A 23,982-nucleotide genomic window follows, 5' to 3' on the forward strand; every position below is an offset into this window, starting at 1 on the left:
AATAATTGACCCAGTCTCTGGTCCCACTGTCAGATGACCCCACTTTATATTTCTATATAAAAGTGCAGCTGAGTAGAGTTTTTTTAATTCAACGTGTTTGTGAACCCTTGGTCTAAATCAAGGTTAAAACCTGTATCATGGAGGTTTTTCAGTAAACCTCATGTCCAGTCTTCTCACATTGGTGACAGTATCAACTACCACAGATAAAATGTACCTTAGATTAAATATGCTTCCATCAAATTCATGCAATAAACATTTGTGAGATCCCTTAAAAGATATGCTTAATAACTGTTTTGAATTGATCATTTTGATCTATAGGCTATTATTTTCTGTATATTCTTGCTAAGACTGGAGTTTGCTGTGAAATTTTTAAACCAACAGAGGACTCTGATCTAAAAATATGTGAATGATTTATAACAATTTTATATATTGGACTATGAAATATGAACTCCTTTGCATATTTTAATTGGGATATGTTTTTCAAGAATAATTAAAAAAGAATTAAGCACTGATTCCTGCTTCACATCGTATATTTTAAAAATAAGAGAATTTTAAACTTTGCATCACTTTTTAAATAAAAGATGTGAATCTTAAAGAATAATGAATAGATAAGCATCATGACCAGATAAATATTATATGAAAAGTATGTGTGGGGGGCTGGAGAGATGGCTCAGCGGTTAAGAGCACTGACTGCTCTTCCAGAGGTCCTGAGTTCAAATCCCAGCAACCACATGGTGGCTCACAACCACCTGTAATGAGATCTGATGCCCTCTTCTGGTGTGTCTTGAAGACAATGACAGTGTAGTCATATACATAAAATAAATAAATAAATCTAAAAAACAAACAAACAAACAGAAGACCTCTCCGAGCTCCCAGCCACAGCCACCACCAATACGGCCACCGCTACTAAGTCAAGCCTGCTACCACCAGTCAAGCCAAAGACTATACCCGTGGGACAATCCAGAGCTCCCCTCTTACTTCCCTCCCAACCCCCACCTCCCCAGACCCCTACCCCTCACACCACCACCACCGCCGCTGCCACCGCCACCCCCAACACCACCCCACACCCCCACACCCCCTCCAAAAAAAGAAAAGTATGTGTGTGTGTGTATGTGTGAATGTGTATGTATGTGTTATATGAGTACATGTATATAGTGAACATCTATATGGTATGAACCCATGAGGCCCTAGATTGATATTGGCAGTCTCCTCACATGTTCATCCAGGGTCCCACCATCTCACTCACTGAGGCAGTATTTCCAGTCAGAATTTATCAACAAGATTAGTCTTACTGCCATCTCACTCTAACGATTGCCCATCTTTGTTTTCTGAGGCTTGGATTACAGCCAGGCTTCCAAACCTTATCTATCTATCATCTGTCTGTCTGTCTGTCTATCATCTATCTATCTATCATCTATCTATACACACACACACACACACACACACACACACACACACACACACACACACACACACACACACTGGGCTGGGCTTTATACTTGTTTGGCAATTGCTTTAACCACTGAGAAATCTCTTAGGCCATATATTTTTTAAATAGTGCTTTTTTCATTTTAGGTGCATTCAACCACAACTTAAGTCTTTTGCTCTGGGCATCTACACCTTAGCAGTAAGAGTTCTTGGTAAGTATAATCAAAAGAACTTTGTTTCCTCCTCTCTCTCAACTCTGTGTGTGTGTGTGTGTGTGTGTGTGTGTGTGTGTGTGTGAGCATTTTGGTTTATTGTCAGGGGCCCTGCAAGCAACACAGCTGGCAGGGAATGATCTGCATCAGGTGAAAAATGAAACTGAGACCAGCTCCACTTTCGGCAGGTGCTGGGTCAGAAACTTCTGGAGTCTGACCTCACAGTTTATGTTTCTTACACACTTAAGTACAGTAAAACTTTGGGGAAAAAGTCTCCACAGGACAATTATCAAAGCTTCAGGGCTAGCTACATGGGATCTCCCTTGAAAAGTAGCAAAGCCCCTGTGACCTTTACAATAAGAATGTGTTCAATGGACTGACAAACAGTGCCCAAGGTAAGGGCCCGATGAGGATTTGTAATAAGCATAAGGACATTCTCTCTATATAAGGATATTCTGTACATATAAGGATATTCTATACACATAAGGACATTCTATATAAGGATATTCTATACAATGAGGATAGTCTATACACATAAGAATATTCTCTCTATATAAGGATATTCTATACACATAAGGACATTCTCTCTATATAAGGATATTCTATACACATGAGGATATTCTATACACATAAGGATATTCTATACGCATGCCGCTTTCATAAGGAATGGTTCCATCTCCAACCAAGAGACCAAGAGATGAGGGCCTAAACAATGCTTGGGATTTTGGGGGTATTTATGAAGGCTGGTTCCATAGACTAGTAAAAAGATCACAGGTTGTTGGACATCCTTCACACAACCCTTCCCGGTGAAAAGCCATCAGTCGTTTTCCTTCTCTTGAAGGAAATCGGCCAGTGCATTTGCCAGGTCCTGTTTCTTCAAAGCTTTCTCTAAGCTGAGCCTCCTACAGTTTAAGTTTCAGGTGAGTATAGCTCTCCTGACTCTTCACTGCTTAAGGACCACAGCCTGTGCTGTCCTGCAGGCGCAAATGTCATCACTCTATATGACCGCGATGCACTTCCACAGTCCAAAACAATTGCTATGGGTGTGCTACTCTATCTTCTGTATATCATACACTCAAATTTAATTCTCTGTAGTGACATTATCTACCTCTGTGCTCTCCATCGAGTGGGTGGAGGACTGCACACTGCATTAGCTACCCTTTTCAACCTCTAACAATCCTTCCCTGTTCTAGTTAGGCAAGTGCGACCATCTTATGGTTGGTCCTTCTTTTGCATTTACCTCAGTTTTTTCTTTTAGTAACAGCCAATAAAATACTTCATGTCCAAACTGTACAGGTATGATGTGTCAGTTTGCCCGTCCTGTCAGGAAGACCTGACTTTATTGTGGATCATCACTGGACCATGGCCTCTTGGTGAAATTGAGGGTCATAGCTGTCTCCACAATAAAGGTCATTTCTCAGTAATAAGTGACCTGTGAGATGATATGCAGTCATTATTCCATTTCTGGCATATGTTTTTCCCTGAAGCTCAAATGACTGTAAATGATTCTATTTTAAATCAATTATAGAGTAACTATTTATAAAACTTCAGTGGATTTTTTTCCCCTTGAAACAGTTTTTCCTCTGTGTAGCCTTAGCTGTTCTGGAACTCACTCTGTAGACCGGGGCTGGCCTTGAACTCACAAAGATCTGCTTCCCTCAGTTTCCCAAGTGCTGGGATTAAAGGTGTGCACCACCACACTCAGGCCAAAACTTCAGTGGAATTTCAATCAGGCAATAGTTTAAAAATAATTCTTGTTACCAAAGGCCTGTTTGTCTTGATGCTATCATATATACATTAGGATGGCTTTTGTAAGAGCAAGTTATCTTTTTTATAACTATATGCTGTGGTTTTGTGGTTTGAAAATGAAGTGTGATCTGTAGGTTTTATTGGTCAGATCCCAAGCTGGTGTCACCATTTAGAAAATTGGGGAACCTTCAGAATGTGGGACTTAGCAGGAGGAGATCTCTAATTGGGCAGAGGTGGGGAGGGGGCTTGCCGAAGTCTATAACTTGGCAACTTGCAATCCCAGTTTTCTCTGTGTTCTGCTATATCTATTTACCAAACATGCCCCTGCAGAATGGACATGCTTGCCTCACCATGGTTGATTCAAATACCCTGACCTGTGAGCCAAAATAAACCCTCCTTTATTAGCTGTAAAAATGTTGGCTACTCAAAGGAAAACAAACAACACAAGCAAAAACCCTGTGCAAACCAGATTTTAATACCATATGTTTGCAACATACAAAATAGAATCGAAGCTGTGAGCACATTTTCCAGAGTATTTTTGCTGAAACTTGGTGAGAATTTATCTTCTGTCCATGAGAAGGATGGTACCTTCCACCATCAGTTATTCAGAAGTGATGAGTGCTTTAGCATGAGTAAGACAGACAAAGGTCCTGTGCTTGCCCTGTGCCTGCCCTGTGCACACAATCAAACAGGCTGCTGTTCCAAGAGCACTAAGGGTTTGTGGGAGCGAACAAAGCTGTAGGCTGCTGAGAAGAATGAGTGCATAGGTCATTGGAACGGCTCTTCCTGAGGGGAATCGTTTAAACTGAGAAACAAAGGGTATGGGCACATTGGAAAGGAGGAGGCAAGAAAACGAAACCTGCTTCAGATGAAGAGTGCTACTCCAGGCGTTAGGCAAGAGGGTGGAGCATGTTAAGCACCAAAATAATAAATAAATAAATAAATAAATAAATAAATAAATAAATAAATAAATACAAAATGTTCAGTGAAGCTGGTATCTGATCTATATAAGACAATGAATATGACTTCAGATGAGGCCAGACACGTCATGTTTGGTCTTGGAACAAATACATTGGTCAATTATCTGTGTGTTTATTTGCATAGTAAATAGATTAGAGGGAGTTAAGGAAACTGGCAAAAAAAAAAAGAACCCTTGACTAATGCTTTTATTAGGGTGGGGTGTCTGGGGACTGAACCCTGGGCTCTGAATTTACTAGGCAAGTTCTCTACCAGTGAGCTGTACACACACCCTCCTTACGATTTACATCAGAGCAGAAGTGGACAGAGGGGAATGTGTCCGTAAGGAAGAGATTTTAAAACTGAGAGAGGGGCTCAGCGGTGACATCCAGGCTCACAGCTTCGGCCACTTGGTGGCCCAGTTGAGGGAGAAGTCGTGTTCACATTGAGTGCGATGTGGCAGGGAACGGGCATCTAGAGCTAAACTAATGACAGTTACTGTATGTGTCCTGAGCTTGTGACCAAACACCGAGCCAAAGAGAGTCTCGGTGAAAAATTAGGTTTGCATCACCCAAACCGTGGTTACTGGGCCCAAGGTAAGCGGTGCCGGGTCACCGTTCACGGCCAAAGCCTGAGAAGCAATCCTTCGTGTTTCTTACAGCAGGAATCCCAGCCCCCGTGTACTTTGGTGTTTTAATCGACACTTCGTGCCTCAAGTGGGGATTTAAGAAATGTGGAAGCAGAGGCTCCTGCAGACTGTACGACTCTCATGCTTTCAGGTACAGTGCAAACTCACTCTGTGCTTCTAATTTCCTGCCACATCCCTGAGGCTTAGATTTCCCTAGGTCGTTTCCATGTTCATGAGGTAAGTCAACCAAAAACTCAACAGTTCTGTTATCTTAGATTAAAATTTTTTCCTGTGTTAACATTTTTAATTCATCATTATACTATTTAATATTTTTTAAAGTCAGCCTACAAAGTAATGTATTCATGAATGTATTTTATTATGACACTTTCACATATATGTATCATTATGCTTTTGTTTGAATTTCTCCCTGCCACAAGTAATCATGTTTCTATAACAATATATGATGAAAATGAGCAGGTAAGATAGCTCACACCTGTAATCCCAGAGTTCAGGGGGCTAAAAGAGGATAACTAATGTTTATTTGAGGACATCCTGGGCTATACTGAGGCTGCAGAGTGAGCAACCCTGGCTTATAAAACATGCACATGAATGCATGTGCACGCATGCGTGCACGCGCGCACACACACACACACACACACACACACACCACACCACACACACACCACACACACCACACACACCACACACACATACCACACACACACCACACACACCACACACACACATACACACACACACACCACACCACACACACACACATCACACACACCACACACACTACACATCATATACATGCACCACACATACAAACACACCACACAGACACACACCACACACACACACCATACACACACAACACATACAACACACACACACATACACACACCACAACACACACACCCCACACACACACATACACACACCACACACATACCACACACACACACACCATACACACACACACCCCACACACACACCCCCCACACACACCACACACACCACACACACTACACACCACACACGCACACCACACACACTACACACCACACACACACACCACACACACTACACACCACACACACACCACACACACAAACACACCACACAGACACATACCACACACACACCATATTCACACACACCACACACACACACCACACACACACACAAACACACACCACACACATACACACACACACCACACACACACACCACACACACACACACCACACACACACACACACCACACACACACACACCACACACACACACACACACACACACACACCATGCACAGGTAAACACTCGAGCAGACGTATATACAAATGATAAAAATGTAAAGATCCTAGAATACAGCTTTGATAACGTGTGCACACAAATGGCAAAATATTGCCTGAAACTCAGATGCATTAAAATTTAGGTCACATTCTGGGTTTAATTCTATTCTTTTTTAAACTGAGCCAAACTGTACCATTTACGTCAGCGCTAATCCCCTGGGCAAGATCTGGATTTGGCTCTCAATCCATCCGGCTCTTATTGCCAAGCCGATGTTCAATTATCCCAGTACTTGAAAGGCACAAAAGCAAAATGCTCTCTCTGTGTGGGTGAGCGTGTCTGGGGTGGAGAGCACGGTTTTCTCACTACGGTATCATTCAGTTCCGTTCATCAAACCTTTATCTCCCTATTGCTTAAAGCCATACTCCAGTGGCTTAAAAGCAGGACTTCTTTCATTCAAAGACTTACACGCCGAATGCTTTGTTTTAGAGAAAAATAAAAACCCGAGTCTCAAGCCTGTAAGTTGCATGTGAATTAGGCAGACCGTCTCAAATAAGATAGATTTAATAGGCTTTGATGTTATGTGTGAAGGATGTTTGGTCCAAGGCCAAGGCCAGTTCAGGGAGTGAGATTTGGTCTCTGCTCTCATTTGGTAAGGCTAAGTGCGCTCACTGTAATGTGAACGAACGTTGTGTGACGCAGAGACCGCAGGGAGGAGAGGAAACTGAACACTGAGTTCTTTATCAGGCCCTCCTTTTCCTCTAAGAATTCTCACCCCTTCTTTAAGTTGCTTACCGCAGCTTTTCCTTGGAATGTATTGAAGACATATTTGAGACAAGGTCACCGTATGACTTAGTCAAACCTTGACACTTTTGAAATTGGAAGAAGCTCTTTTAAAATTATACTTGGGGCAGCAATAGGCTAGATAGGACTGCCCCAGCAGGCAGGAAGATAGCTATCCAATTTCGGAAGCCCTCAACAGAGGAAAGGGTAATTATTATACAGAGACTAGGAATGGCAATACTGCTAAGACATTGCCCCGCGTTAGCAAACTGCTGGCAGGAACTCACCCGCGTTCATAGTCACTGGCCTGCTCTAAGTCTGTGTCCTTCAGCAGCCGTCTTCACACTGTGAGAACCTTCACGATTTGTCCAGGTTGAGTAGCTGCAACAATTGTAACCGAAACTCTCTCCTCTTTTAGACATATATACCTGGGACTAACCACGCTCTTGGGCACGGTGTCTGTCTTCCTAAGCACGGCTGTGCTTTTGGTTTTAAAGAAAAAATACGTCTCAAAACGCAGCAGCTTCATAACCGCAAGAGAAAAAATAGTGATGTCCTCAAGCGTCAAAAAGGAGACGTGTGCCGCAAGGGATCATGGGTTGCAGCCCAAGTACTGGCCAGGCAAGGAGACCCGACTTTAAGAACAAGAAATCACGGAAACGAACAAACATGAAGGTCATTTTTATCCAATATATGTAAATGAATAAAATCATAATCAAAAGGGCCTCAACGTGTAATTTCGTCCTGCTTTCAAAGGTATGCCTGCTTTGTTTTTGACCCTAAGCATTAGATGATGAACCTCTAAAAATGTCATTAAATTTATTTTAAAACTTTTAGACTTGTACGTTCCTTTTAATTATTGTCCTATTTCTGCTTCATCCTAAATTGTGTCCATTGATATGTGAGATGTGTTCTTGGGGGAGGCTGTCTATCATGCTTGATTATGACACGTCATCTGTATATTGACTAGAACATACTTTGAGAAGTTTCTGAGGAGAGCCTTCAGTTTTAGGTCCTCCTTGGAATTCGGTAACTGATATAGAGAAACATTCATGACAGGGTGGTCATGGGAGACTATTTCAGTTCGTTAGTTTACATATAATATTATGTAATTTACTTTAATAATTTGCATATGTTCATTGTAATTTTAGAAGTATCCATGGTTACACTGTAATTAATGTCACCGTGCCTTATTATCCATGCATTCAGTGAATCAAAATATTTTTAAACGAACGCTTCTCGTATTTCCATGTACTTAGGCAATCCTGTCCTTAGACATAAGTTGTACTCATAAAATATATTTAGAAGTTAAGTTACTTGGGGGAGGGGGAACCTGAGAGGACTGGGATATCAACTCGATCAGAGGGCATTATAAGAAATTGACAAATCATCCGTAAAAACATAATGTTGGAAAAGACGTAGGTAGCATCGACACTATACATTGTACTGTGTGGCACTATGCATTTCTGTACTGCGCATCTGTACTACAAGATGTTTATGTGCACTACACTTGTACTATGTAGTTGACACGTACTCTCTATATAAGACAGAGACATTGACCCTCCAAGGGCTTACTTTGTTTCTGTCGAGATTGTAGGCTCTCAATGTCATTTGTCCTGGTTAGTTTTTTTTCCCCCCACTTGACACATTTAGGAAGAGGGACTCTCAACTGAGGAAATTCGCCCACAATGTTGGCCTATAGGCAAGTCTTGATTAATGATTAATTTGGAAAGGCCCATCCCACCTGAGCAGATGGTCCTGCGTTATATGGGAAAGCATGCTAAACAAGCCAGCACAAGGAACACGGCAGTAAACAACACTCCTCCATGGCCTCTGATGTTCCTGCTTTCAGGTTCGTGCTTTGAGTTCCCACCTTAAATTTCCTCAGTGATGGGGTGCGACCTGGGAGCTATACCGTAAAATAAAGTCTTTCCTCACAAAAAGTTAAGTTTTTGAAAATGAATAGCAACACCATGGTTGTTATGCCTGGAAAGTGAGTGGATTAAATAGTATTAAGGGTGTGGTATCGTAGATGTCTACCGGCCACTTAGACAAGTTAGAAGGTAGCCCTCCATTCCTCCGCACTGGAAACCTTCAGTTCAGACATCCCCTTTCCTGGGTATTCCTCTGACTGCAGTTCATGAGTATGGCAGTCCACTCTCTAATCTGCCAGCTCTTCCTACTGTTTTCCTTTCTTCACCATCAATTTAAATATGGACCTGATCCCTCTAAGGAATGCAAAGAGAAACCAGAGAACCCTGTAGAAAGGCATCATACCCAGGAGGTTACGATCTACGCAAATCAGCCTTCTGTGGGTCCTGAACAGTCTGAAGACCAGGTGGTTGGGTTAAGAAAGTAGGACTGGGGTACCTAAGTGTGAGTGGGAGAGTGGAGTGCTTTGGATAGCATTGAGGAGGACACTTTCATGCCGGTGGCATTTCCAAAGCCAGCGTGGTGAAGCCATCACTCTGACATACCAGCCACACTACAACCTGATTCGTCTTCGTGGCGCTCATAATACCCAGAATCCCCACTTAATAGAGGGTATAGCAAAGCTGAGGGAGGGCATATACATTGATCAGCAGTGCAAAAGCACAATCAGAATGAAATCCATTTCTACATAAAATTGCCTTTCCACCATACCAGCCTGATCTGATAAACAACTCAAATGACATTTAAAATAAACAAAAACATGAACAGGACCCGCCCAAGAAGCCCAGATGACTGAGATCCCTCACAGAGTAGAAGTCCCACATAAGGTGCCAGTGAAAATCATGGCGGCTGTACCCACCAGCAGGGGGATCAAATGGCTCAAGTATGGCTCTCAGCTGCCTTTCATTCTCCCTATACCTATCAGTTCTACAAAGAGGAATGCAGAAGACAGGACGACTGAAAATGAGGGAGAGAAATGTCCTTTAATAACACAGCAATGTTGGGTCTGGAGAAACCGTTCAACAATTACCAAATGAACACTTGATGCTCTTCAAGGGGCCAGATGTGCTTTCCAGTCCGCACATCCAGAGGTTCACAGGTCCCTGGAACTGCAGTTGTAGGGTAATCTGATGTTCTCTTCTGGTCTCAGCAGGTACTCATCCATGTATGCACACATGCATGAAAACACACACACACACACACACACACACACACACACACACAATCTTTGTCACTGTGTTGGAATTTGTAGTCATTGAATGCCTTATGTTTTGCCGATTTTGACAATGGAAATGGAGCTTTGTTCTGCTAAACAGGCCTGCAGCAACCAGGCTGCTGCTGCCCTCTCAGCTTCTGAGCATGAATTCTTTTTGCCATTTTATGTATCCATCTGACTCTTGTAAAGAGTGAATGGAGGGGGTCAGTACCCTTCTCCAACTCGTCTCAATATATGAAGTAAAATTTCAAATCTTTCACCAAAGCTCCCACAACTTCTTCATTTTTCAAAGCTATTTTTTAGCGATGCCTTAACACATTACTTCTTTGTAGGCAAGTAACTCAAGAGAATCGTAATTGATTTATCCTTATATGATTTGAAAAATAAAACCATGTTTTGAAAGAAAGAACTATGAACAACTAAGGGATGTTGAGAACAGGAGAAAGAGCCCACAAACTGATTTCTTAATACCAAGTGTTTATCCTTGAAATTTATATATATATAATTATTATATATATAATTTCAACAACTAAAGAAATAGAGTCAATGAATTTGAGAGACAGCAATAGTGTGTGGGGGAAGACTTGGAGAAAAGAAAGGGAAGGAGAAGATGTAATTATATTTTAATTTCAATAAATAAATTAATTTATTAAAAATGGTCTCTCCCATAAAAAAGACCAAGTGTCAAAAAAAAAAAGCAAGATTTTATACATCAACTCAATGGACAGTAGAATTTCATCTTTGGAACACAACTGTATGTCATGTCATTGAATGGGAGTCTGAATTTATCAGAAAAAATATCTGGATACTTTCTAGAGGAGGTAAGCAGATATTCTGTGTGACACAAAGTACACTTTTTAAACCACACCCCATTTCAGATATCACAAATCTTCCCTAAACCTTAAGGGCCTAGAATTGATATGTGGGGTCCCACTTGATTGATATGTAGGGTTCCACTTGATAGTTCCACCCTATCACTCAGCAAAACATCAGTTTTGTTTATCCAAATGAGAAAAGTTTGAGCAAACTGTAGTCTGTACAAAGTGAATAAGCACCAGATGAAATCATTTGAAATAAGAAGTAACAGTCTTTTGCCTCAGTGCCATTTCTAAACCTTGGAGGCAAAAGCTTCCAATCAGGTTACTTGGGTTTTCTAACTGCCGCATTCCTATTTAACATTTTTTTTCTTTCATGTCCTGGGTGCTGTGAGTTCACGAATGTCTGTGCACCATGTGTGTGCAATGCCCAGAGAAGCCCAGAAGAGAGTGTTAGATTCTCTGACCCTGGAGTGATGGTTGGTAGTGAGCCAACATGGCGGGTAATGGGGATTGAACTCAAGACCTCTGGAAAAGCAACCAGTGCTCTGAACCACTGAGGCATCTCTCCAGCCCTCATGCCACTTTCTTGGTTTACTGACTATGAGTGACACCTACTGACTGCTCTCTCTGATGGAGTAAGACTAATGTCACTTGCACACTCTCGTTTCTTCTGCAGTCTGCAGCAGTGACGTTAATGTATTATTTCTCAAACATCACATCACAGTAACATCAGACTGTATTGTATGCGCTACAATTTGGAGCTGATCTGGAGTATCCCCCAACGTCGACATGCTGAAAGGAAGGTCCTCTCTCTGATAGTGTTAAGAAGTGGTGAAACCCAGGAGAGGTGGAGCCCAGTGAAAATGATTGGGAAAGTAGAGAACGAAATATCATGCTGTCCTACTGATCAGGTGCCCTGGTGGGCTGTTTGTGATCTGTCCACCGAGAAGGGCCAAAGTGGTTTGACTAGAGTGGAAGATCCAATTTGAGCTTCACAAAATCAAGATAAATAATCTTTTTCAGGGACAATGGTAACTGTAACTAAGGGATATATACAGACATGTTACATTTTTGCTGTTACTGTGTTCTACCTGACCTTATGTTTCATGCCATGCTGAGCCATGCTACCTCTACAAGCCTAGGTTACCTGCATGTCCTTCTGTGAAGCCTTTTCCTTGTCCTGGAACTTACAAGCAGCCGTCTAAGACAGGGTTTTGGTCATCTTTATACTCCCTGTAACTCATTCACTGCCTTTTTGGATATTTTCCCTAATTATACTGGCCTAGAACAGGGTGTCCATCTCTGACCCACTAACCTAACCTCTTCTTAGTAGTAATGTAAACTACGTAATATCTTCCTTCTTGCCAACTTATTCTCTTAAGCTCTACAAAGCACCAGGGAATGGCTTTTCCCACTGTAAAAAGCTGGGAAAACAGTGGAAACCCAGTGGCTGGCTAAAACACGCAGGCTGGGAGACGATGATCTGGGGCTCAGGAGGCTTCCGAGTCATGGAATCTTCGGCTTTCTCTTGAATAAAAGTCACAGGTGGTGGCTTAACCAACTTTTAACACCAAAGTGTTAGAAAAGTAGCTCCTTACAAAAAACTTTCTTTGGGTTTCATTTCCAGGGAATTGGCAGGATTACCTGGGGCACCTACACATTGAATCCTTTAACACTTGGCATTTTCCAGGATTCCATCTCTGATCAGTAGGTCTCAAGTTTCCGTTATTCATTGTCTCCGGGTCTGGCTTGGATTAAATACATCTTTGAAAATCCACACATTGATTTATTTCTCGCCCAAGGCTAAAGCCACCGAAGCACACCCTGTCTCCTTAGCAAGACGCCAAGTCTAAGACAGACAGAGATTCAGAAGCCTGACAAGTAGATCTGTTTGTCTTCATTCAAACATTTAAAATGTCTGCCAGAACCCTGGCCATTTTGAAAGCAGCCATCGGTCCCGAGTCTGCCTGTCTGGAGTGTTTATTACTCTATGATTTTTTATTTTGCATCTTCAGATGCAGTTGTTGATGATTGAAGACTGAAATGGGGTTTCCTACGATTTGGCAAAGGGTCGGGTCTTCACCTTCACTATGTCCAATACAATTCCGGAGTCCCTAGGAACTACCAAGCTACCCAAAGACACTGGGATCTGTGACTCCTTCGTCATTCTCAGGACCTTCTGCTATTAGTTCTTCTCATGTCCGTTTTTGTGTCTTCTGCAGAGAAGCTCTTTGTTTTTAATGTTCCAAATCTGCAATAAAGTTCTCTAGTTTTCAGTCTTCCTGATAGGCTTACTCCCACCAGACAATGAGTCCCTATCTCAAGCCAATCTACATTAAAGCAGAAGGAAATCAAAAGAGAGAGAAAGGAGAAAAGAAAATGTGACTCTTTTTGTCTTAGAGCGCCCTCTAGTGTATTTTATCTTCCCGATTTTATTGTAACAGGCTTCCAAAAATGTTTCCCTAGATTCTTGATAAAGCAGCTTCTGTGAAGTAGTCAATTCTGATGATCCTTATGGTTAGGGAAGTCCGCAATTTCTGCAGGTGTTACTCACTGGGTTGCTGAGATTCACAGAGGCTATCCAATTCCATGAAGCCACAGGTACGGCATTCAGATTCCCATTTGTGGTGGGACTTTTGGGGGAGAAGACATGAATAAATGTCTGTTGTCCCCAGATAGGTTACCGCCCAACTGACTAAAGAGACAAGCTATATGAATGGACAATAGTGCTTTACATCACCACCTTAAGGGCTTCGGAAAGTGTGTTTGAGGTGGCAGTGGGGGTTGACCTGCTCTAAGTGTCCCAAAGACATGTCCCTCGCTCATATCTGTAGTATCATGTACACAACTTTCTTCAGCCTCTTCAGTGATCCAGACATTGCTAAGTTAACCATTAACCCTTCTTTAAATCCCAGGCTCTGTTCTCACAGCAGCATATATAAGCGATTTACCATTTTTACCAAAGGTCCTTTCCTTTGCCACCTATGGAGAGCGTCCTTCTGCATCGACAGGAAGCCAGTGAGTGGGGCAAGCAGGAGTTGGTTTACTGAAGTATGAACCAGGGGCTGGGAGTGGTGAGATAACTGTCTTCAATGCATTGTAAGTTCAAACATATCGGTCTGGAAGTCATTATTTTCTTTTCCCAAACACATTATCAGTGGTTTAAAAATGAAGTTTTTCTAATACTTACTAGGCAAAGAAAGAGAAGGAGGTATTATAAACAAATATGAAATTTATCAAAGAGCTACTTAGGATCTCAAGATACCATACTCCTGACTTTCTGCTCATCCCATTCCATCAAAGAGCTGAAAGTAAGCAGGGCAGTTATGGATGGGACACTCAGAGAGCAGGAAATAGGAGTTCACGTAGATGTATGCAGACATGGGTTTACACACAGACACACACACACACACACACACACATGTATATATGTTACATTCTCATATAGTCACACACCCACTAGAGATCATTTCCTGAAATTCTTCTCAGGAATTCGAAACCTAGAATCAGAAAGATAATTGGCACCCTAACACTGTTTTCTTGCTAATTCAAGGAGAGTCACTAAACTTGATTACCAATCTCCACGTTGTTCATGTATGAACAAACATTCCACTGGACTACCTAAGTGAATGGCAAGTGCCTATACCGTTAGAGTCTTCTGGAGTATCTCACAATAGGCATGAGCTATGTGATACTAGGGGTGAGGGCTTTTAGTCAATACTCTTGGATTTCAGGAGTCGCATTGTCCAGACATACCGATTATATCCCCTCCCTCAAGTTTCCATGTGGTTTATCATACATACTTAGCTTTCTTTAAGTCCTTGCCACTTTGAGATAGTTTGAAAGAGAAATGGAGAAATGGGCTCCCTGGGCTCAGGTATTTTGCAGTTGGGACCCAGTTTATCATCACATTGGGAACATTGTAGAACCTTTAGGACAAGTAGCTTTGCCGAGGGAAGTACATCATTGGGGTTGGGCTTTGTGTTTGAGGGCCTCACCTTGCTTCTGTTTCCCTCTCTTTGGTCATGTGTGTGCATGGAAATACGACCATCCAACCATGCCTCCCCTGCCATGTTGGACTCTATCCCTTGGGAACCAAAGTCCAAAATGAACCATTTCTCCTTGAAGCTTCTTTTGATCAGAATGTTTTAATACCGCAACAGAAAAGTGGTCAATATACCCTTTGTGTGCCCATCTACCCAACTCCATCTCCATATCTGCTTGGTCCTTCCTTCCCCCAAATCCCCCTTGTGGGACAGTGGACCATGAGAGGAAGCCTAATAAGGCTCCCCCTCCTTTGATTGTTTGCCAATCTTAGCTGCAATTCGACAATGCATAGGGCGACCTAAAACAGGTCAGGCTGATGGCAACACAGCCCCTGAGCCACCTCAGTCAGATGAGCCCAAAGATCAGGGTCCTAAAGACCACCTTATTTCAGATCTCACCACCCTTACCCAACTAATAAGTGCAATAAAAGCCAAGTACCCACCCTGCTTTCTTATCCCTCAGCAGAAACTCCAAATAAACCATCTGCTCCTCATGCTCCCTCCCTCACCCAAGGTCAGGGCTCCATTAGAGAAACAAATGGGCTTCCACTGGCCTCTCCCCCTACTCCACACTCTCCCACCCAACCTGAGATAGATATCTCTCCTCCCCCTTCCCCAAACTGCAAAAGCCAAAATCCTACAAAACTCTTAGACAAACAACAACAACAACAACGACAAATCCCATACATAGCCCTCTACCTTCAACCATCTACAATGCAACAACTTTGTTATTTTTGTGACTTCCTTGTAAAAAAAAAAGAAAAAGAAACCCACCACCCATGCTACTCAGGACTCCAATATGGAACTAGAATTCCAAGATAAGTGAGCATTTCCCATTAATATTCATCCCTATAGAACTAAATCACTCAACTGGCACCCATTCCAAGCCTCAGATGTAAAAGAACTCAAGAAGGCAGTGAAGGCCACCCTGAATTCTAAATGAGGTGGATGTGCTCACTAGTTTGATTAAAAATGGCAGGGACAGAGCCCTTCAAACCCTAGGAAAAAAGTCTAACATTCTTGTCACCCGTCTCCCTCTCTTATATTCAATGGTTAATCAAAACCACTCCTGCTTTGCTACCAGTTTAGTAGGATTTCCAGGACAAATTGACAACCATTATCCTAATGAAAAATGGGCCTTGTTGAGATGGCTGCCCCCCAAACCATTTTCAAAAAAGCCCATAGTAAGAGCCCTCTCAGTATTTACTGATGGGGGGAAAGGGGAGCTGCAGCAGTAACATACCACTCTCCTGAGGATGAACTCCCTATTCTCTGATTCAGAGAGCTGTCCCATTACTTTCCCCAATATAAAGAATTTGATGCTATCTATCTAGCTCTAAAAGAAGTCAAGGCCCCCTTTAACCTCTTTTCAGTGTATAAGCTGTCCATTTGCTTCCCTGGCTGTCAAGATCCTTTGTCAAACTAGACACCAACCCACTTTACCCTCTACTCATACAGGTTTCCACCCTCCTACAGGAAAGAGCCTCCCCTGTCACCCAGCATGTCAGATCTCACAGTTTCTTGCCAGGTCAGATATCTGAGGAAAATGTACTCGCTGACCAAACTGCCTCAAGAGGAACATTCATGGCGTCCACTGAGCAGGCAGACCAGTTCCATTCGTGTGCACACACAAATATGAAGAGGCTTCATGCCTTCTTCCCGCATATCCCCCTTCTTCAACTCCAAAGGTCAATAATAACAAGCTCCTCTTGTTCTTCCCTTACTACATCTTTACAAACTATGGGCACCAATCCCTGAGGCTTCCAATGCCTTATGGCAAAATGATGTCACCCATATTTCCCAATCCGGTAGACAGAAATATGTTTTTGTTACCATAGATATGTACTCTCATTTTATATGGGCCACAGCCCAAAGAGGTGAAAACTCTAAAGGTTAATTCACCATATGCTCTCTGCCTTTGCCGTCATGGGCATTCCTCAACAGATACGATCTGATAACGGACCCACCTTCACTAACTCTCAGTTGAAAACCTTGGAAAATTGCCAATCACATGGGGACTCCCCAGAACCCTCATGGCCAAGGAATAATAAAATGAATATATCAAACCCTAAAAGCCCAGCTCCTAAAACAAAAAACAACCACCCACTCCTCTTAAAAACAATTCACGATGGCTCTCACTACTGTAAACATATATAATATCTACAAAAACTCAAAAATTCCTCCTACCTCCCTCCATTAGCACACACCAAATCACCCCTCCCCCTCCATCGTAGTACAATGTCGAGATCCTTTGGATAGAATTTGGAAGGGACCAGACCCTCTCCTTACAACCACGAGGGCTTCCCCCCCTTTTTTTCACAGGACCAGTGTAAACCTAGGTTCCTGGCAGAAATATCCAACACTACCCCATCAAACAAGATGGCCTGTTTTTCACTGGCAAATCAAGGACAGAAGAAGAGGAGGAGGCAGAGGAAACAACACACCCAGAGGGACAGCAAAGTCTCCTGGAAGGACATCCATGACCTGGTGACTGCTGCCCAGGTCACGTGCCCTCCACAAGCCACCACTCCTCTATTCTCTTGGCTATCATTCTTCATACTAACTGTTACTGCCCAGCCTCTCTCTAGCCTTCCCAACAGGGAAAACCTATGAAAGACACAACAAAATTATAGGAACCCAGGATTGCACACTTGAAGGATGTCGGACCAGGACTGAGATCTCCCTATACCTGGATTCCATTTCCTCTATCCCCAGTCCTTTCCTCTGCTTTCCTTACTGAAACACAGGTGAATGTCTCCAGGAGGTCTCCACATATGAGAGTTGCAGATATTGGAGCTGCAGAACGGAGTCCTCCAGTCTTAGTGGACTCATGCTCGCCAACCTTAAAACTCATTTTTCAACTTTGCATCAGTGATCCATGGGATTAACGTTGGCAAACTGGAGTCATAGCTAAACTTTACCCTAATGGCCATGTCAAATACCCCACAGCTGATCTACATGTCTCCTCTGAGCTTATTCCTACTTCCAAATTGATCTTCACCCATATTAATACTCTTTGACAAGAAAATCAGTCTCAGAAGGACCTCCAAACTACCCTCCTCCTGGCTACAGTATATACAATATGCAGCTGACCTCTTTCCTTTAACCACTCATCCCAACTCATCTTAATTTTTTTCTTTTTATTGGATATATTTCTTTATTTACATTTCAAATGTTATTCCCTTTCCTGGTTTCCTGTCCATAAGCTCCCTATCCCCTTTCCCCATAAGGGTGTTCCCCCAATCCACTCCTCCTCACCCCCCCACATGCCCTTTCACTTGGGCAGGACCAAGGGCTCCCCCTTCCACTGGTGCCCCAACAAGGCTATTCATTGCTACATATGCAGTTGGAGCCCAGGGTCAGTCCATGTATAGTCTTTGGGTAGCAGTTTAGTCCCTGGAAGCTCTGGTTGGTTGGCATTGTTGTTCTTATGGGGTTGCAAGTCCCTTCAGCTCCTTCAATTCTTCCTCTAATTCCCCAAATTCTCAGTTCAATGGTTTGCTGCTAGTATTCACCTCTGTATTTGACATGTTCTGGCTGTGTCTCTCAGAAGGTATCTATATTTGGTTCCTGTCAGCACATACTTCTTACTTCATCAATCTTATCTAGTTTGGTGGCTGTATTTATATGTAGGTCACGTGTGGGGCAGACTCTGAATGACTGTTCTATCAGTCTCTGCTCTAAACTTTGCTTCCATATCCCCTCCTATGGATATTTTTGCTCCCCCTTTTAAGAAGGAGTAGACGCATTCACATTTCGGTCATGCTTCTTCTTGAGCTTCCTGTGGTCTATGGATTGCATATTGGATAATTCGAGCTTTTGGGCTAGTATCCATTTATAAATTAGTGCATACCATGTGTATTTTTCTGTGATTGGGTTATCTCACTCAGGATGATATTTTGTAGTTCCATCCATTTGTCTATGAATTTCATGAAGTTATTGTTTTTGATAGCTGAGTACTCCATTGTGTAGATGTACCACATTTTTTGAATCCATTCAACGGAGGTTGAAGGGCATCTGGGTTCTTTTCCAGCTTCTGGCTATTATGAATAAGGCTACTATGAACAGAGTAGAGCATGTGTCTTTGTTGTATGTTGGAGGTATAACTGGGTCCTCAGGTAATGGAATGTCCAATTTTGAGGAACCTCCAGACTGATTTCCAGAGTGGTTGTAACAGTTTGCAATCCCACCAACAATGGAGGAGTGTTCCTCTTTCTCCACATTCTCACCAGCATCTTCTATCACTTAAGTTTTTGATCTTAGCCATTCTGACTGGTGTGAGGTGGAATCTCAGGGTTGTTTTGATTTGCATTTCCCTGATGACTAAGGATGTTGAACATTTCTTTAGGTGCTTCTCAGCCATTCAATATTCCTCAGTTGAGAATTCTTTGTTCAGCTCTGTACCCCATTTTTAATTGGGTAATTTGATTCTCTGGAGTCTAACTTCTTGAGTTCTTTGTATATTTTGTATATTAGTCCTCCATCAGATGAAGGATTGATAAAGATCTTTGCCCAATCTGTTGGTTGCCATTTTGTTCTAATAATGATAGTGTCCTTTACCTTCCAGAGCTTTGCAGTTTTATGAGGTCCCATTTTTTGATTCTTGATCTTAGAGCATAAGCCATTGATGTTTTGTTCAGGAAATTTCCCCCAGTGCCCATGTGTTCGAGAATCTTCCCCACTTTTACTTCTATTAGTTTGAGTGTATCTGGTTTGATGTGGAGGTCCTTGGTCCACTTGGACTTAAGCTTTGTACATGGTGATAAATGGATCAATTTGCATTCTTCTACATGCTGACTGCCAGTTGAACCAGCACCATTTGTTGAAAATGTTATCTTTTTTCCATTGGATGGTTTTAGCTCCTTTGTCAAAGATCAAGTGACTATAGGTGTGTGGGTTCATTTCTGGGTCTTCAAATCTGTTCCACTGATCTATCTGCCTGTCTCTGTACCAAAACCATACAGTTTTTATGACTATTGCTCTGTAATACTGCTTGAAGTCAGGGATGGTGATTCCCCCAGAAGTTCTTTTATTGTTGAGTATAGTTTTCGCTATCCTGGGTTTTTGTTATTCCAAATGAATTTGCAAATTGCTCTTTCTATCTCTATAAAGAACTGAGTAGGAATTTTGCTGGGGATTTCATTAAATCTGTAGATTGCTTTTGGCAAAATGGCCATCTTTACTGTATTAATCCTGCCAAACCATGAGCATGGAATATCTGTCCATCTTCTGAGAGCTTCCTCAATTTCTTTCTTCAGAGACTTGAAGTTCTTGTCATACAGGTCTTTCACTTGCTTGGTTAAGATCACACCAAGATATTTTATATCATTTGGGACTATTGTGAAGGGTGTCATTTCCTTAATTTCTTTCTCAGCCTGTTTATCCTTTGAGTAGAGGAAGGCTACTGATTTGTTTGAGTTAATTTTATACCCAGTCACTTTGCTGAAGTTGTTTATCAGGTTAAGTAGTTCTCTGGTGGAACTTTTGGGGTTTCTTAAGTACACAATCATATCATCTGCAAATAGTGATATTTTGATTTCTTCCCTTCCAATTTGTATCCTTTTGACCTCTTTTCGCTGTCTGATTGCTCTGGCTAGGACTTCCAGTACTTCATTGAATAAGTAGGGAGAGAGTGGGCAGCCTTGTCTAGTCCCTGATTTTAGTGAGATTGCTTCAAGTTTCTCTCCATTTAGATTGATGTTAGCTATTTGTTTGATGTATATTGTTTTTACAATGTTTAGATATAGGCCTCGAATTCCTGATCTTTCCACGACTTTTATCATGAAGGAGTGTTGCATTTTGTTAAATGCTTTCTCAGCATCTAATGAAATGACCAAGTGGTTCTTATCTTTGAGTTTGTTTATATAGTGGATTACATTGATGGATTTTCATATATTAAATGATCCCTGCATCCCTGGGATGAAGCCTACTTGATCATGATGGATGATCTCTTTGATATGTTCTTGGATTTGGTTTGCAAGTATTTTATTTAGTATTTTTGTGTCAATATTCATAAGGGAAATTGGTCTGAAGTTCTCTTTCTTTGTTGGTTCTTTGTGTGGTTTTGGTATAAGAGTAATTGTGGCTTCATAGAAGGAATTTGGTAGTATCTGTCTGTTTCTATTTTATGGAATAGTTTGGATAGTATTGGTATGAGGTCTTCTATGAAGGTCTGATAGAATTCTGCACTGAATCCATCTGGACCTGGGCTCTTTTGGTTGGGAGACTTTTAATAAGTGCTTCTATTTCTTTAGGAGTTATGGGATTGTTTAGATGGTTTATTTGTTCCTGATTTAACTTTGGTACCTGGAATCTGTCTAGAAAATTGTCCATTTCCTCCAGATTTTCCAGTTTTGTTGAATTCAGGCTTTTGTAGTAGGATCTGATGATTTTTTTGAATTTCCTCTGATTCTGTTGTTATGTCTCCCTTTTCATTTCTGATTTTGCTAATTTGGACACACTCTCTGTGACCTCTGGTTAGTTTGGCTAAGGGTTGATTTTCTCAAAGAACCAGCTCCTGGTTTTGTTGTTTCTTTGTATAGTCCTTTTTGTTTCTACTTGGTTGATTTCGGCTCTGAGTTTGATTCTTTCCTGCCTTCTACTCCCCTTGGGTTTATTTATTTCTTTTTGTTCTAGAGATTTTAGGTGTGCTGTCAAACTGCTGATATATGCTCTCTCCTGTTTCTTTTTGCAGGCACTCAGAGCTGTGAGTTTTCCTCTTAGCACAGCTTTCATTGTATCCCATAAGTTTGGGTATGTTGTACCTTCATTTTCATTAAATTCTAAGAAGTCTTTAATTTCTTTCTTTATTTCTTCCTTGACCAAGTTGTCATTGAATAAAGCATTGTTCAACTTCCATGTATATGTGGGCTTTCTCTCATTATTTTTGTTATTGAAGCCCAGTCTCAGTGCATGATGTTCTGATAAGATGCATGTGATTATTTAAATCTTCTTGTATCTATTGAGACCTGCTTTGTGACTGATTATATAATCAATTTTAGAGAAGGTACCATGAGGTGCTGAGCAGCCTTAGCATCAAAACACTGTCCCAGTCTCTCCTAGCAGCAGTGTTTGCACAGAGTGCTGTGACTCTACCTAGTAGGCCTGTAATCTAAACGTGGGTTCTAAGTAAGTCTTTGTTCTGCATTGGGTGACAACATGTATTATGGCCAATTAAAACTTATGCCTGAATAGTTTAATAATACTTAAGTTCAGACTATGGTTATTTTATTTGGCTTTATCAATTACTGGGGGGAAAGGATTAACTCTTAATCTTCTTTTCTAACTGCTGGCCTGGCAACCTCCACAGCAGTATACTCCAAATACTTGCTGCTTCCCCTGGCCAAGTGCTCATGTTCATGTCCTCTCATGGTGCCTTTTCTTTTCTCCCCTCATGGACCCCCAACTTATTCTTGCTTCCTCACTGTCATTAAAATAACTCATAACCCACCTACCTCTAATCTTTCTAGCAAATTTTATTTAACTAATAGTTTTAAATTAATAAATAAGTTTTGCACAATAAAATCTTGAAAACATGAGAATTCACATATAGGCTTTTGAGTACAGAATTGAGCATTATAATAAAAACAACAGACCAAACATCATCAGCATTCAAATTCAGAAGCCTTTCTGTGGCTGCGACACAGCTCTCTGTATGCAGATCCCTTGGGTAGAGAGATGAGAGTAGAGGTGAGGCCACCACTTCCACTCAAATTTCTGGCCCAAGAGGAACCTACCTAGAACCCTCTGGACACAGGAACTGATGAGCAATCTGAGGAAGGATCCTTCTGGTTTCTGCCTGGGCCCTGAGCTGACCCTGTGTCACAGCTCTCTGTATCCAGATCCAGTTGGAAGAAAGCTGATATCCAGGAGTGCTGACACATAGACTTATAGGAGGGTCAAGCCACTGTCAGAGACAGCAATACCAGCTAACACCAGAGATAAGCAGATGGTGAGAAGCAAGGGCAAAAACCTAAGCAACAGAGAGCAAGGCCACTTGGCGTCATCAGAACCAAATTCCCACACCACACTAAGTCCTGCATAGCACAACACAATGGAAAAGCAAGACTTAGATTTAAAATCACAATACATGGTGATGATAAAGGACCTTTAGAACGACATAAATAACTCCCTTAAAAAATACAATACAACACAGGTAGACAGGTAGAAGCTCTTAAAGAGGAAACACAAGATTACCTTTAAAATTACAGGAAAACACAACCAAACAGGTAAAGGAATTGAACAAAACCATCCAGGATCTAAAAATGGAAATAAAAACTATAAAGAAATCACAAAGGGAGACACCACTTGAAATAGAAAACCTAGGAAAGAGATCAGGAGTCATTGATGCAAGCATTACCAACAGAATACAAGAGAAAGAAGAGAGAATCTCAGGGCAGAAGACACCATAGAAAACATTGACACAACTATCAAAGAAAATGTAAAACAAAAAAAGTTCCTAACCCAAAACATCCAGGAAATCCAGGACATAGTGAGAAGATCAAACCTAAGGATAATAGGTATAGAAGAGAGTGAAGATTCCCAAGGTAAAGGGCCAGTAAATATCTTCAACAAAATCATAGAAGAAAACTTACCTAACCTAAAGAAAGAGATGCCTATAAAAAGTATAAGAAGCCTGCAGAACTCCAAATAGATTGGACCAGAGAAGAAATTCCTCCTGTCACATAATATTCAAAACACCAAATACACAAAACAAAGAAATAATATTAAAAGCAGTAAGAGAAAAAGGTCAGGTAACATATAAAGGCAGACCTATTAGAATTACAACAGACTTCTCACCAGAGAATATGAAAGCCAGAAAATCCTGGGCAGATGTCATAGAGACCCTAAGAGAACACAAATGCCAGACCAGGCTACTATATCTAGCAAAACTTCCAATTAACATAGATGGAGAAAC

At 41.6% G+C, this 23,982-nt stretch overlaps 1 protein-coding gene and 1 long non-coding RNA gene across 3 annotated transcripts in view; one reads left to right on the forward strand and one right to left on the reverse strand.

Moving 5' to 3' along the window:
• Slco1c1 (solute carrier organic anion transporter family, member 1c1) overlaps positions 1-7,889 on the forward strand; it is a 46,669-nt gene extending 38,780 nt beyond the window's left edge. For both annotated transcript variants that reach the window (NM_053441.1, XM_087659500.1), the window contains 3 exon segments: positions 1,576-1,640; positions 5,008-5,125; positions 7,472-7,889. In NM_053441.1, the coding sequence (NP_445893.1) occupies positions 1,576-1,640; positions 5,008-5,125; positions 7,472-7,694 (406 nt within the window). In that variant the 3' untranslated portion in view covers positions 7,695-7,889.
• LOC134486861 (uncharacterized) overlaps positions 1-23,982 on the reverse strand; it is a 53,625-nt gene that overhangs the window by 7,370 nt on the left and 22,273 nt on the right. The gene's annotated exons all lie outside the window — the stretch shown is intronic.

Source organism: Rattus norvegicus, chromosome 4, assembly GCF_021556685.1.
Source record: "Rattus norvegicus strain SHRSP/BbbUtx chromosome 4, alternate assembly SHRSP_T2T, whole genome shotgun sequence".
NCBI classification, from domain to species: Eukaryota; Metazoa; Chordata; class Mammalia; order Rodentia; family Muridae; genus Rattus; species Rattus norvegicus.